At 43.4% G+C, this 14,582-nt stretch overlaps 1 protein-coding gene across 2 annotated transcripts in view; it reads right to left on the bottom strand.

The window, feature by feature from the left end:
• Nucleotides 1-273: 273 nt before the first annotated feature.
• The window catches only part of Ntaq1 (N-terminal glutamine amidase 1), a 35,774-nt gene continuing 21,465 nt past the window's right edge, over nucleotides 274-14,582 (bottom strand). For both annotated transcript variants that reach the window (XM_012949410.2, XM_045143733.1), the window contains 5 exons: nucleotides 12,818-12,917; nucleotides 9,902-9,952; nucleotides 6,863-7,011; nucleotides 5,888-6,012; nucleotides 274-1,244 (listed from right to left, as the gene is read on the bottom strand). In XM_012949410.2, the coding sequence (XP_012804864.2) occupies nucleotides 1,135-1,244; nucleotides 5,888-6,012; nucleotides 6,863-7,011; nucleotides 9,902-9,952; nucleotides 12,818-12,917 (535 nt within the window). In that variant the 3' untranslated portion in view covers nucleotides 274-1,134. The remainder of the gene's footprint in view (nucleotides 1,245-5,887; nucleotides 6,013-6,862; nucleotides 7,012-9,901; nucleotides 9,953-12,817; nucleotides 12,918-14,582) is intronic.

Raw genomic sequence — 14,582 nt, 5'->3', positions numbered from 1 at the left:
ACAGCTTATATGTTACTTTCATGCCAAAATCTTTTATTTGAAATCATATGATTATAGCCAAATTTCTAAGACATCCTCAAGAAGGCTGATGTACACAATGTATTGAAGGTAATGGTTCTCATCGACCACTGAGACATTCTTAGGTCTTTCAGATCAAGAGTGACCCACAGGGGTGGGGAGTAGCTCAGGGGAAGAGAACTTGCCACATGTGTGTGAGTCCCTGATTCAACTTCCAGTACCCACCCAACCCCAGAAAAGAATACCACAAAAATATTAATTTTAAGTCAACTTTATTTAAACTTATTTGTGTGTGTGTGTGTGTGTGTGTATGCATGTATAAATAGAGCAAGTAACAGCCTGAGAGACCTGCAACTTTTTTAAACAACATAGTCCAAAAAGACTAATACTTATTGCTGATTCAGCTCACATCATTGTCCCTAACCAAACAGCAGTGCTGTCTAAAAACATTATGGGCACCTCTTGTGGGCAGTGGAGATTCTGTCAGAGCCTTAAGTCACCATCCTGCCCACAAAAAGCTTACAGTATAGCCTGAGAAACAAAACAGAGAACAGACAAAAGGAGCTAAGCTAGCTCTAGGTCTACACTTTTTTTAAAAAAATACTTTTATTTTTTTTGTGTGTGTGTGTGTGTCTGTGCATATCTATATAGGCACACTAAGGCCTCTTGCCACTGTAAGTGAACTCCAGATGCATGTGCCACTTTTGCATCTGGCTTACATGGGTACTAGGACTTAAATGTAACCAGCAGGCTTTGCAAGCAAGCACCTTTAACCACTGAGCCTTCTCCCCAATCCCCACACTTTTACCTTAATAAGAATGATCACTTGCATAAGCTGTCATATTTGAATAAATGACCCACAGGAATATCGCAGCAACTGTACACTGTACATGACATTCAAAAGAAAGGCTTTATTTCATTTGTGAGTGTGATGCTGGCTGTTGAGCGCTAGATCCTCATTCATTTGTATTTGCGTTGTTCATTTGTTTCCACACAATTGAATTAGAAGAGGAAACTGTGCCTGCAAGCTACCCGTGCCATACTGTCTGCTGCCCTAAACTTACACTGAAGGACGGATGCTGGCTCACACCCCAGCTCCTCATTCTGATGTCAAGTTCAGTGGTTTTTACTGCTAAACCGATATGCAAACTCAGGCAGAGTATAGATAGATCCCCATCCGACTTCAGGGTCCATGCTGATGAAGTCATTCAGGTTCATTTTGCAGTCTAGAAAAATATATAGAAAAAATGCTTGTTAAAAAGTTTTGGCCCTCATATGTGGATCCTAGCTACAGATGATTGGGTTTCTGCATGAGAAGAAAAATACTTAGTAGCAGAGGCCAGTAAGTTAAAAAGGAAATATAAAGGGAAGAGAAAGGAAGGGAGGAGGGTACTTAACAGGTTGGTATTGTATATATGTAACTACAGTGATTGAGATGGGGAGGGAATATGATGGAGAATGGAATTTCAAAGGGGAAAGTGCGGGGGGAGGAGGGAGGGAATTACCATGGGATATTTTTTATAATCATGGAAAATGTTAATAAAAATTGTGAAAAGGTAAAAAATAAAATTAAATTAAATTTTTAAAATATTAAAAACTTCGTACACACGAAAAACAAAAAAAGAATTCACAGTGGAGTTAAGGAAGGAGAAGATGCGCAGGTGCCCCTGACTCCTATCAACAAAGTAAATAAATAATGAGAAATCTTTCCCAAAAGTAAGTGTCTTTGGCCCTAATCAGGTTATACAAGAGAATAACCAATTTCAAAAGCATAAATTCTATAGGCTGTTAAATTACAAATGAATGAGCAACAATTAAGAGAACATGAGAAGAAAGAAAACCTCTCAACAAGAATCCACTGTTGTAATGGTTCTTAAATTTTTGGTTCGTTTCTTCAATTATTTATATTGACTCATTAAAAACTCCGAAGACACTGAGGCCTTACAAAGTGAATGCCTGCAATCAACCTCTTACCATCCCTACTATGAGGAACTCCTAAATCTCGTGGTACTAAGGCTATGATCTCTCTGTGAAAATAACCCTCATTCCTCCTCTGAAGATGGCCTTAACTTTGTGGTAGTGAGTGCAGCTTTCCCAGTCCTTTGCACCAGTATGAAATCATCAGTGTATCAACTAAGATCAAAACAAATGAAAATATATCTAATGTTAGCCCATAACTGCACTTGAGAGTCTACTGCTTAAGGCCCAAGAGTGCCAGTTTATAATTTTAGTAAATGGTGTTCAAAAGTTCAGTTTTCTCTAGAGCTGTCTAGGGAAATTGTTCTTACTTTAGTCTGGCACAGTAAGTGATAATCCATATGGTGAACATGCACTGCCAAAAGATAACAACTAGCTGATCTTGAACAAGCAAATTTCAAGGTCACTTAACGTCTGGATGAAAATGTTTGCTAGCATATCCAGTAGCTGATATACACTAATATGTAATGCTAACTATTGGAAATGTAATTGCTCCTCTTCACAGCCTGCATCCCTGCTCTACTTCTTTATACACGGACCCTAAGTGAAAGCATGTCTTCATTTACTGTAAAAAGTTAAGGTTATAGTTGGCCAGTAAATTGTAAAATTGTAAAAAATCCTGACTTTTTTTGTATGTATACTTGTTCGATACTTTCTATTTTTATGTATATACATGAATATATGTGTACACATATATAAAACTTTCTGAAATAAAATTTGAAAAGTTAAAAAAAAAACAGTTTTGGGATAGGAGCAACAAATATATTCAAAAGTCTTAAAGCAGGAGAAATTATTCAAATGGACAAGGGTTCAAGATCATCCCCATGGCCTTCTTAGCTCAATTAAATGTCAATCTATTCATGACAAAACATCACACTGACCCAGAGAGATATACTACCAAATAAATGACCAGTAGTTTTCAAAAGCATAAATATAAATGTTGTCAAAGACAAGGAGAACCTTCCAAGGCTTGGGGTCCATTGCAGAAGAGGTGGCAAAAAGAATGTAAGAGCCAAAGGAAGGGCAGGACCCTTTACCATGTGCTCCTCCAGATACAAAATGGCCTGGATATCCATGACCTCACAGTACCTACCACACAAGACCATCATAGTAGGAAGAAAGATGATGACATCAAAATAAAAGAGAAACTGATTGAGAGGAGTAAGGGATACGATGGAGAGTGGAGGTTCAAAGGGGAAAGTGGGGGGAGGGAGGGCATTACCATGGGATATTGTTTATAATCATGGAAGTTGTTAATCATAAAAAAAAGAAAAAAAAAGACAAGGAGAATAAGGGACAGTCACAGACTGGAGGAGATGGAGACATGACAACTGAATACTGTATTTGCATCACTCTAGCATCATATTTCTGGCCTTAGTAAATTAGGTCAATGGCTATATAACATGTGATAATAAGGGAATCTGAGTAAAAGTTACATAAGAACTCACTGTCCTGCTTAGCAAACTTTGTAGAGGCCTAAAATTATTTCAAAATAAAAAGTTGAGCCAAAGTGCTAATGGTGTTCCTCAGTGCTACCAACAGTCTCCCCTGACCATTGGTATTTTTAATTTGATATGCCTAAATTGTCTGAGTTTGAAGATGGAAAGGCTTGTGTTGCTTCTAAACACAGTCTGTTACCAGGTACAGTCATAGCCTGGAACATGCTGAGGTCAGGGGAAGGGGTTTTAGGGGAAGGACCTTGGAAAAATAGCTGTTATTCTAATCACAGAAAAATATGCTTCACCCACTATGTACTTATCAGGTTTTTTTTTTTTCTTGGGGGAGGGATGTTGGGAGTGATTTACTTTCTTGGGTTATGTACTGGGGACACAATTAAAGTTCAGTATTCAAAGAAAAAAAAACGTTGAAAAGCCGGGTGTGGTGGCTCAAGACTTTAATCCCAGCACGCAGGAAGTTTATGAATGCCAGGCATGGTAGCACACACCTTTTAATCCCAGCACTGGAAAGGCAGAGGTAGGAGGATCGCTATGAATTCAAGGCCAGTCTGGAACTACAGAGTGAGTTCGAGGCCAGCCTGGGGTAGAGAAAGACCCTACCTCAAAAAGAACAAAAAAAAAAATTTTTTTTTTTTTTTTTTTTTTTTAGTAGGAAGGCTAGTAGATGGCTTAGCAGGTAAAAGTGCTTGCTTATAAGGCCTGGCAACCCAGGTTCAATTACTCAGTGCCCATATAAGCCAGATGCACAAAGTGGTACATGCATCTGGAGTTCATGAAGTTGCAAAAGGCCTGGTGTCTCTTTCTCTTTCTGCTCACAAATTAATTAATTAATTAATTTTAAAAAATAGGGGGCTGGGCTGGAGAGATGGCGTAGCGGTTAAGCGCTTGCCTGTGAAGCCTAAGGACCCCGGTTCAAGGCTCGGTTCCCCAGGTCCCACGTTAGCCAGATGCACAAGGGGGCGCACGCGTCTGGAGTTCGTTTGCAGAGGCTGGAAGCCCTGGCGCGCCCATTCTCTCTCTCTGCCTCTATCTGTCTTTCTCTCTGTGTCTGTCGCTCTCAAATAAATAAATAAAAATTAAAAAAAAAAAAATAGGGGGCTGGATAGATGGCGTAGTGGTTAAGGCACTTGCCTATAAGCCAAAGGACCCAGGTTTAATTGCCCAAGATCCATGTATGCCAAATGCACAGAGTGGCACGTCCAGCTCAAATAAAAAAATAAAATAAAAAAGAAAGGCCCGAAGCCTGGCATAAAATGAGTAGTGGCACCTAATGAGTATGCACAAAACCAGAGGACTGGCCCAAACAGGACAAAGGCTGATGAGTGTGTTTACTCAATGCCTAGAGTTCCCCACATCTACAGGAGAGTGAGCTGCTGTTAAAGATACTCTGTGACCAGACCAGGCCCTGTGCAGCAGGTCACCAGAGAAGATAGGGCAGACCCAGGAAGCCTTCTTCAAATGCAGGCACTTTCTTAGTTCTAATACCAAGGCTAGGAAGCAGCGGGGGTATCCCTGAGCTTTTTACAGAGCCTCAAAACTCAATCTTGAGCCGGGCGTGGTGGTGCAGGCCTTTAATCCCAGCACTCGGGAGGCAGAGGTAGGAGGATTGCCATGAGTTCAAGGCCACCCTGAGACTACATAGTGAATTCCAGGTCAGCCTGAACTAGAGTGAGACCCTACCTTGAAAAAGGGAAGGAGGAAGGGAAGGGAAGGGGAGGGGAAGGGAGGGAAGGGAGGCAGGGAGGGAGGGAGGGAGGGGAGCAAGCAAGCTAGCTCAATCTTCAAGTGTTTACCCCTTCAAATATGCCAAAGGTAGTTTTTCACTTCCTTCTTCAATGACCTAGTGATGCTACAACCCTAATTTCTGTAGCATCCAGCAGAGCCTACAGAGCACCTTCCTGCAGACTGCATGAACCACGTGCTGGGATGACCTCACCAGTAAACAGAATGTAGTAAATGACTTGTTACAGTCATAAATAATGTTTCAGACACATGTAATAGTTTGAATAACCCTCTATCTTTTTTTTAAAATCCTAGCAAATTTTCAACTGAACTACTGCCCAGCACACAAATGAGTCTGCGGTATGATAAAACCTCCTGGCAACGCAGGTTGTACTAGGAGGTTGATGAAATGACATCTCACACATTATAAGGATGCACTGGACATTTCGTTTACCAGAACATGAAACCCCACCAAGACAAGGTGCAACTGGTCCCTCGGCTCAATGCACACATGCAGATCCCACGCCGAGCCCCGACAACAGGCGCAGCCGACACTGCAGCAGTTGGCTAGTGTGCTGGCTCCGCTCCCCCCGCACCTCTCACCCCTTGCGGTTCTGCTCCCCGTGGAGCTAACCAGTGCACCCTCCTACCCCTCACTAGTCAGGGAGCTTCACCAAAGAAGGACTCGGGGAAAACACGGCACTGGGACTCACCACCAGTTTCAATGCAGGGATATGCCGGAGGAGGCTCTTTCCAGTTCCCACTGGAGTCTTTCATGTGAGATCGGTCAGAAGCAAAATGCTTCAAGTAGGAGTCTGCACGGACCACTCTAAATTTCCTACAAAGAAATCAACACACACTCTATCAGGGAGATGTCACAGTTAAAACTATTTCATTTTTATATGAACTCATTTTGTACAATATGCACAAAACTATTATGCACTTATGCACTGGTAGTAATGCACAAACACACACATGGGTTTATTAACTATCTAACAAAGTCAGGTGGAAAATTAGCTGAAATGCAAAGCTCTGACAGTACAGAAACAGAGCTGGAGAGATGGCTCAGAGATTAAGGCACTTGCCTGCAAAAGCGAACAACCAGAGTTCGATTCCCCAGCATCCACATAAAGCCAGATGCACAAAGTGGTGCATGCATCCAGAGCTTGCTTGCAGCAACTAGAGGCCCTGGGTGCCCATTCTCATATTCATTCATATTCATATTCTCTTGCTCTCTCTGCTTGCAAATAATAAATAAGTATTTAAAACAAAGAAAGTACAGAGACAGCCTTATTTACTTAGCTGTGCATCAAGGGCAAAGAGCAGGATTTCCTGATGTTGCAACCTTCTCAATTTTGTAATTGTTAAGTGACATACACCTAGCAAACAAGAGTAGGACAGAAACCCCCAACATGTCTGAAAGAAATCTCATCACACAAAGGTCTAAAAGATGCCCAACCCCGTACAGGATGGGGAGCGCTAAGTTTTAAGACACTCTAGTCATGTGTAGCAAGCATATCAATGAGGGGAGAAAAGGAAGGGATGGAGGGAGAAATGGAGAGTAGAAGGGAAGGATATAGTGAGAGAGGTTAGTTGTGAAGGGAGAGAGAAGGAGGGACAACAGACCACTGGATAATCGCCAAAATCTTAATTCAGAAAACCAGTAACTCATTAGTGAATTTCCTCACCTCCTAAACTGCGGGTGAATGTCATCGTCAGACTTAAGGGCATCCTCTATGTAAACATCAAAAGGGCAGGGAAATGGCAAAACTGTATCCAGATCATAGACGAAGCTCTGTCCTTCACCTGACACATGAACCAGAACAACGTGGTAATCCTAGAAGTGAAAGCCACTGAAGTTAGCCCGGTTGTTCCAGGATGTTAATTTCCAAGGTTCCAGGACCAATGCAGACACTAGCATAAAAACAGCTGTAAGGGGCTGGAGAGATGGCTTAGCGGTTAAGCGCTTGCCTGTGAAGCCTAAGGACCACGGTTCGCGGCTCGGTTCCCCAGGTCCCACATTAGCCAGATGCACAAAGGGGCGCACGAGTCTGGAGTTCGTTTGCAGAGGCTGGAAGCCCTGGCGCACCCATTCTCTCTCTCTCCCTCTACCTATCTTTCTCTCTGTGTCTGTCGCTCTCAGATAAATAAAAATTAAAAAAAAAAAAAAAAAAACAGCTGTAAGGCTAACATGGTCCTCTCCTTGATGACAATGTAAATAAATCCAACACAAAACCCTGAAAACAGAGGAAATGTCCACTGACAAGGAAATGATCAAGTCAATCATGACAATGTTTGGGGTGGTTTGAATCAGGTGTTCCTTCCATAAACTTATGTGTTCTGAATGCTAGGTGGCAATTTTGGAATTGGAGTACTTTATTGTTGGGAGCAGGTTTATGGATATTATAGCTAGCTTCCCCTTGCCAGTGTTTGGCACACTCTCCTGTTGCTATTGTCTACCTGATGTGAGCCAGGAAGTGATTGGATACCCATCTGCTCATGCCATCATTTTCCCCTGCTATCACAGAGCTTCCCATACAGTCTGTAAGTTAAAATAAACCCTTCCCTCCCACAAGCTGCTCTTGGTCTGTTATTTTCTGCCAGCAATGAGAAGCTGACTTCAACAGTAAAACTGGTACTGAGAAATGGGGCTACTGCTGCTAGAAACCTGTGTGGCTTTTGGCCTTTTGGAAGTGATTTCCAAGAAGAATGTGGACTTAAAATCTCGGCATAAGAGACTGCTTGCAGGGCTGTAAGTACAGCTTGATGTACTTACATTCAGGTAAGAGGTGAAAGACCTGAATGCAGTAAGAACTATGGACTGTGAGGTTTGGCTTATGAGGGTGATAGTTAAGGCGTTGACAACTTGATCTGTTTAGTAATCCACAGAAATCCCTTTCAGGTGAGTCTCGGAGGTTGGTTCTAGGAAGGATCTACTAAAAGAGGAAGTCTTTCCCCCAGAGTGAGCCCTTCCCCCAGAGTGGGCGGACCCGCTCAGAGAGGGACCTGATATAAGGAAGCTCTGGGTAAAAAGAGCCCCTTCCTTTCTTCCTGCCTTCCTTCCACTTGGCTGCCGGAGCTGCTCACTACCTTCCAGCGTGGATTGAAGACCAGTGCAGACCAAAGACCAGCATCAACCGAAGACCCACGTGGATTGAAACCCAGTGGCTCCTCAGGAAGCCTCCAGGCTTTCCAGCACCACCTGCAGTGCCAGGTCGGGACTACTGAGGCATCTGGCCACGTGGACTGAGCAGCTACCAGGTTCAGTGACTCTCGGGCCTGCAACTGCTATTGGACTTCTGTAAGCTAATCCAATAAATCCCCTTGTAAAATAATTCATTCTAGCAGTTCTGTTCCTCTAGAGAACCCTGACTAATACAGAGGGTGAGAAAGATTTTTGCCTAGACTGGGCTAGAAGCAGTTTGTGTGAGAGGCTTACTGTTATGTCCATGTCTTGACAAACTGTGTGAGGTTGCACTGTGTAGAAATGGACTAGTGTTAGCAAAGGGATATGGCATAGAAAGAAATGAAACCTTTGGGCCAAAACTGTTGCCCATTCAGCTGCAATTGTTTGAGATTACCACTATTGATATTGGGAAAACAAGAACATAGACTCTCTTTTGAAGTGGCCTGAATGCTGACAGCATGACCTGTTCTTCAATATCTGATTTCTTCTCCCATGGATTAACAAGTTAGCACCCCACCTGGCATTATGGAGTATAACAAATACAGGAAAGAGAAGGTCATTGAATTTGCAACAGTTTTGTTTTTTGGAAACAGCCATGAGCAGTGTGAAGCAAACTTGGTGGATTATCTGCATGGAGGTTCAACAGAGCCATGAGGATGAACCGTGGGTTGCAGTGGAGACCCAATGGAGACAACAGAACTATGTGATACTTGCCAAGGTATGCTGTCAGCACCAGATGAAGTTTTCCAGGACTGTGAGTAGCCTAGCTGGAGGGGAGAAACTGGAACTCCAGAGATTTGTCACTGGTTAGAATTATCAGATTTGGAGATTTGTCACTGGTTAAAGTTGTCAGATTTAGAGCTACAGAGTATGATGTTTTCCCTATTTGTTGAATGTTTCTTTGCTAAACCCAGTATCATTTTTTGCAGTGTGTTTACTCTGTGATATTATGTGTTATTTTGGGGGGGGATTGTATTACAGCTCAGTTGAAAGACCCTGAACTATAGAGATATATGAATATCACTGGGATTAATAAAAACTATGGGGAATTTTACAGCTGGACTGGATGCATTGTATTTTACATCACAGATGGTTATCAGTTTATAGGGGCCAGGAGCAGAATGTGGTAGTTTGACTCAAGTGTCCCCCATAAACTTTTTCTAAATTTTTATTTACTGTTATGGTTTGAATGTGAAATGTTCCTCATAGGCTTGTGTGTTTGAACACCTGGTCCCCAGCTGTTTTTGGAGGCTGTGGAACTGTTGGGACTTGGGGCCCAGCTAGTGGAATGGGGTTACTGGGGACAGGCCTTGAAGGGAAAGTTTATTTTGTGCTCAGTGTCTGAGGTCCATGATCGTTGGGTCTGTGATGAGGCAACATGTCATATTTCTTCAAGTAGCATCCATTCTCAAAAGGTCCATGTTTATAACTGTCATAATCTCTGTCTTGTACCCCTTCAATTCTGCTTTACCACAGCATACATGTCACTCAGGGGTCACAAGGAACAATGCATGGGAGTCATTCTAGGTAGCCATCTTACCCAGATCACTGGTCCATTCCCAGGTCTTGCCTGCTGTTTCCAGATAGGTACCTACAAAATACAGCACATCCATAACTATATTCTTTAAAGGAATACGCTGATAAGAAATGAGATACCTATAAGCAGCCAGTATCAAGGTGAAACAATGAAAGAAGAGGACACTCAAATCCTTCTAAATGCAAGTATCCTCAACAATAAAAGCTCACAAGAGGGGCTAGAGAAATGTGTCGCAGGTTAAGTGTCCTTCCTTTATAAGCAGAGGGCCCTAGTTCAAACCTCCAGATTTCTTGTACAACAGCTGAGCATAGCCAGGTACCCCTGTAACCCTAGTGCTGCACAGGGGCACAGGCCTGAGAATCATCAGAGCCCCACAGCTCCAGGTCCGTAAAAGGGCTCAGGCTAAAAACAAGAGCAGGGCCAGGCATGGTGGTGCACACCTTTAATCTCAGCACTGGGGAGGCAGAGGTAGGAGGATGGCCATGAGTTTGAGGCCAGACCGGAACTACGGAGTGAGTTACAGGTCAGCCTGGGCTAGAGTGACACATTTAAAAAAAAAAAAACAAAAACAGGACGAGGCTGAAGAGTGGCAGAGTAGGACACTCCAGTCACCCCAGCCAAACCCCTGCCATGGGTAAATGAGCATACAGGGCTCCAAAAGGGTACAAACCCATGCACACACCACACCCTCCCTCCCCCTCTCTCTCACACACACACAACCCCCACATTACACATAAACACGCATGCACACAAACAAGCAAATAATAAAATAAATTTTGTAACATATTATATAGTGTTCTTTGGAGAATACAAAGGGATCTGGTCTAGGAATCAGAAGATATGACAGGTTCAAGTCTTGCTTTCCCACTTAATTATTCATGGGATCACTAGGATTTTTTGTTGTTGTTGTTTTTCAAGGCAGGGTCTCACTCTAGCCCAAGATGACCTAGAATTCACTATGTAGTTTCAGAGTGGCCTCAAACTCTCAGCAGTCCTCCTACCTCTACCTCCCAAGAGCTAGGATGAAATCCCACCATGTCTGACTTCACTCGGAATTTTTACTTCAGCTATAAAATGGAAACTACTAGCTGGAAAATAGTAGCATATACTTTGGGAGACAGAGGCAGAAGAATCAGCTGTTCAAGTGTTCAAGGCCAGCCTTGGCTATATGAAATAGAGTCTCATAAAAGAAGAAGAAAGAAGAAAGAAAGAGGAGGAGGAAGAAGAAGAAGGGGCTGGAGAGATGGCTCAGCAGTTAAGGGGCTTGCCTGCAAAGCCTAACAACCCGAATTTGATTCCTCAGTACCCATGTAATCTTTAAAAGGAAAGCTGGGCGGGTGCCACATGCCTTGTATCCCAGGCACTTAGGAGGCTGAGGTAGCAGGATTCCTATGGGTTTGAGGCCAGCCTGGGTAAGTTCCAGGTCACCCTGGGCTAGAGTGAGACCCTACCTCAAAAAAACCAAAAACAACAACAAAAAAAAAAAAAGAGAGAGAGAGAGAGGCGGAGATAAGAGAATACCCTGGAAGCTTGGTGCTCAGGGTGAGTGAAGCAAAGAACAGAATGAGATTCCAAAGCGAGAAACCTGCCTAAAACGAGAAAGACAGGCAAGACTGACCCAGAAGTTGTCTATAACCACCACATACATGCATGAGTGCACCTCACACACAAGCACATAATAATAAAAATTAACTGAAGTACAGTAAGATGCAGAAAGCTCCCCAAACCTGGCATGTTTCACAGGGCTTCTGTCATGACCAACTGGGGGGCTGAGGAGATTGCCTACTGAGGGACAGCACGGGCCGAGCAACCCCAAGGACCTGAGTCCAAACCCCAATACATGAAACAAGCCAGGTGTGCCTGCACATGGCTTTAACCCCAGTGCTGATGTGGGGGGCAGGGGGCGGAGGATCACTAGGACTCACTGTCAAGCCAGTCTTGACACAAAAATGGAATTAGCTCCAGGTTCAGTGAGAAACCCTTTTCCAAGGAAATGAGGTAGAAGAGCAATAGAGGCATTCGACATCTTCCTCTAGCCTCCACATGTGTGTGCAGGAATGAATATCCAAAAGCATGCACACTCATATGCAAAAGTGAATCCCATACACAAACAAAAAAAGTAAAATAAATTAAATTTTAAAAGAAAAAGAGAAAAAAACTCTAGGCCCAGCATGGTGGCACACACCTGTAGTTCAAGCACTCAGGAAGCTGCGGTGTACAATCACAAGTTCAAGGCCAGTCTGGGTTATAAAGTGATGCCCTGCTCACCCTCTCTATCTCCCTCCCCAAAAAAGAAAAAAAGCAGTAAATTAATACCTAATGAAAAAGGACCTGTTGGCCATTGTGTATGGTGACATATATCTGCAACCCCAGCCCTTGAGAGACAGGAGAACCACCAAAGTGTGAGCCAGCCTGTCTACAGAGTAAGTCCAGACCAGGAGACTTACAATTTGAGACTCTGTCCCAAAAGAAAGAAAAGAAAAGAAAAATGAGGGGAGGGGAGGGGAGGGAACTAAGTATGTGAACATTCCATCACATAGTTCCTCACCTACAAGTTAGGGACTTAACTTTTCTAATTTAACAGTGCCCAGTAAGGGAAAAAATAATAATCTAATATAAAAACTCCTTTTAAAATGCTGCTAAAGCCAGGTGTGGTGGTACATGCCTTTAATCCCAGCACTCAGGAGGCAAAGGTAGGAGAACTGCTGTGAGTTTGAGGCCACCCTGAGACTACATAGTGAATTCCAGGTCAGCCTGGGCTAGAGTGAGACCCTACCTTGAAAACCCCCCAAAAAATAAAATAAGATAAAATAAAATGCTGCTAAGATGTAAAAAGCACATTTTAGATAAGTACTACACACATACTGCAGAGTTCCTGAGGTGATCCAAGGTCTTAGCTTTCTTTCCACAACCACTTACCATCTTCTTCTCGTTTGATATGAAGACGGCATAGCAATCTTCCAAAGGGTATTGGCTGTGGGTTTTGATGTATTCACACAGCTTCCAAATATTTTCTTCACTAAAACAAAACAACTGTTCAATCAATGTAAGGGAAAGTGACCATGTGTCAGGGAGGACGAGATGGCTCAGTTGGTTAAGTATCTGCCACACACGCATGAGGATCTGAGTTTAGATCCCCAGTAGCCAAGTAAAAATCCAGGAGCAAGCCAGGCATGGTGGCATACACCTTTAATCCCAGACTTGGGAGGTAGGAGGATCACCATGAATTCAAGGCCACCCTGAAACTACTCAGTGAATTCCAGGTCACCCTGGACCAGAGTGAATCCCTACCTGGAAAAACCAAAAACAAACAAAAAAAATTCAGGAGCAGTGGCCTGTGCCTGTCATCTCAGTGTTGGAGAGGTCTTAGAGACAGGAGAATTTCCTAGGAATTGCGTGCCAGCAGTCTAGCTGAATTAGTGAGATCTAGGTTCCATGATGGACTCTGTTGTGGTTTGAATGTAAAATGTTCTTGGGCTGGAGAGATGGCTCAGCAGTAAAAGACACTTGCTTGTAAAGCCTGTCCACCCAGGTTCAATTCCCCAGTAGCCACATAAAGTCAGATGCACAAAGTGGCACGTGCATTTGGAGTTTGCAGTGGCAAGAGGCCCTGGCATACTTGTTCATTCATTCTTTCTATCTGTCTGTCTATCTATCTATATATCGCTATCTCTCTCTGCTCACAAATAAATTTTAAATTTATTTGCTTATTTTAGAGAGAGGAACACAGAAGGTGGGAGACAGATAGAGGGAATGGGTGCACCAGGGCCTCCAACCACAGCAATGAACTCCAGACGTATGCACCATCTTTGTGCATCTGACTTATTTGGGTTCTGGGGAATTGAACCTAGGTCGTCTGGCTTTGCAGGTGTGGTGGTTTGAATAGAATAGATGGCCCCCAATATATTCAGTTGTTTGTAGTTTGCATGTGCTGGCTACCTGGCTGAAGGCAATGTCACTGGGCAGATCTTAAGGTGTGGTGGTGGGTTTTAGATTTCAATCTAAAGATATACAAAGTGTGCCTAGCTGGAGTTCCTGAAGTATGCTGTGGCTTTTGGCCTTTTGGCTGGTGCTCTTCTCTCTCTACTTGGTCCTGTGAAGGCTGGCCAGTTTCTTCTGCCATTATGGAACTTCCCCTGGATCTGTAGGCTTCAATAAATATCCCTTCCTCCATAACTGTGCCTGGTCTGGAAGTTCATCTCAGTGAACCTGAAGCTGTCTACTACAGCAGGCAAGTGCCTTTACCACTAAACCATCCCTCCAGCCCACAAATAATTTTTTTAAAATGCCTCCCATAGGCTTGTGTTTAGACACTTGGTCCCTAGCTGGTAATGCTATTTGGAAAGGGAGTGGTACATCTAAGAGACGGGGCCTGCTGAAGGAAGATCTTGAGGTTTTAGAGCCAGGCCCAACTTCCTGCCTCTGACGGCTATGTGACCAGCTAGCCTTCCATTCCTGGCTAACACGCCTTCCCTGCCATAGTGGACAGTATCCCCTGTAAGTCAAAATAAATCCTTCCTTAAGGAGCTTCCTGTAAAGCATTTACTACAGCAACAATAAAGTAATACAGACCCTGTTTCAAAAATAAGGTGGAGAACAATTGAGGAAGACACCTGAAATTGATCTCTAGCCCACAATGCATGCTCACACACGGGTATGTGCTCCCACATACAGGTGCACATGG

Source organism: Jaculus jaculus, chromosome 2, assembly GCF_020740685.1.
Source record: "Jaculus jaculus isolate mJacJac1 chromosome 2, mJacJac1.mat.Y.cur, whole genome shotgun sequence".
Classification (NCBI taxonomy): domain Eukaryota; kingdom Metazoa; phylum Chordata; class Mammalia; order Rodentia; family Dipodidae; genus Jaculus; species Jaculus jaculus.
Note: the sequence above shows the minus strand (reverse complement) of the source record. Positions and strands in the feature narration are given on the sequence as shown.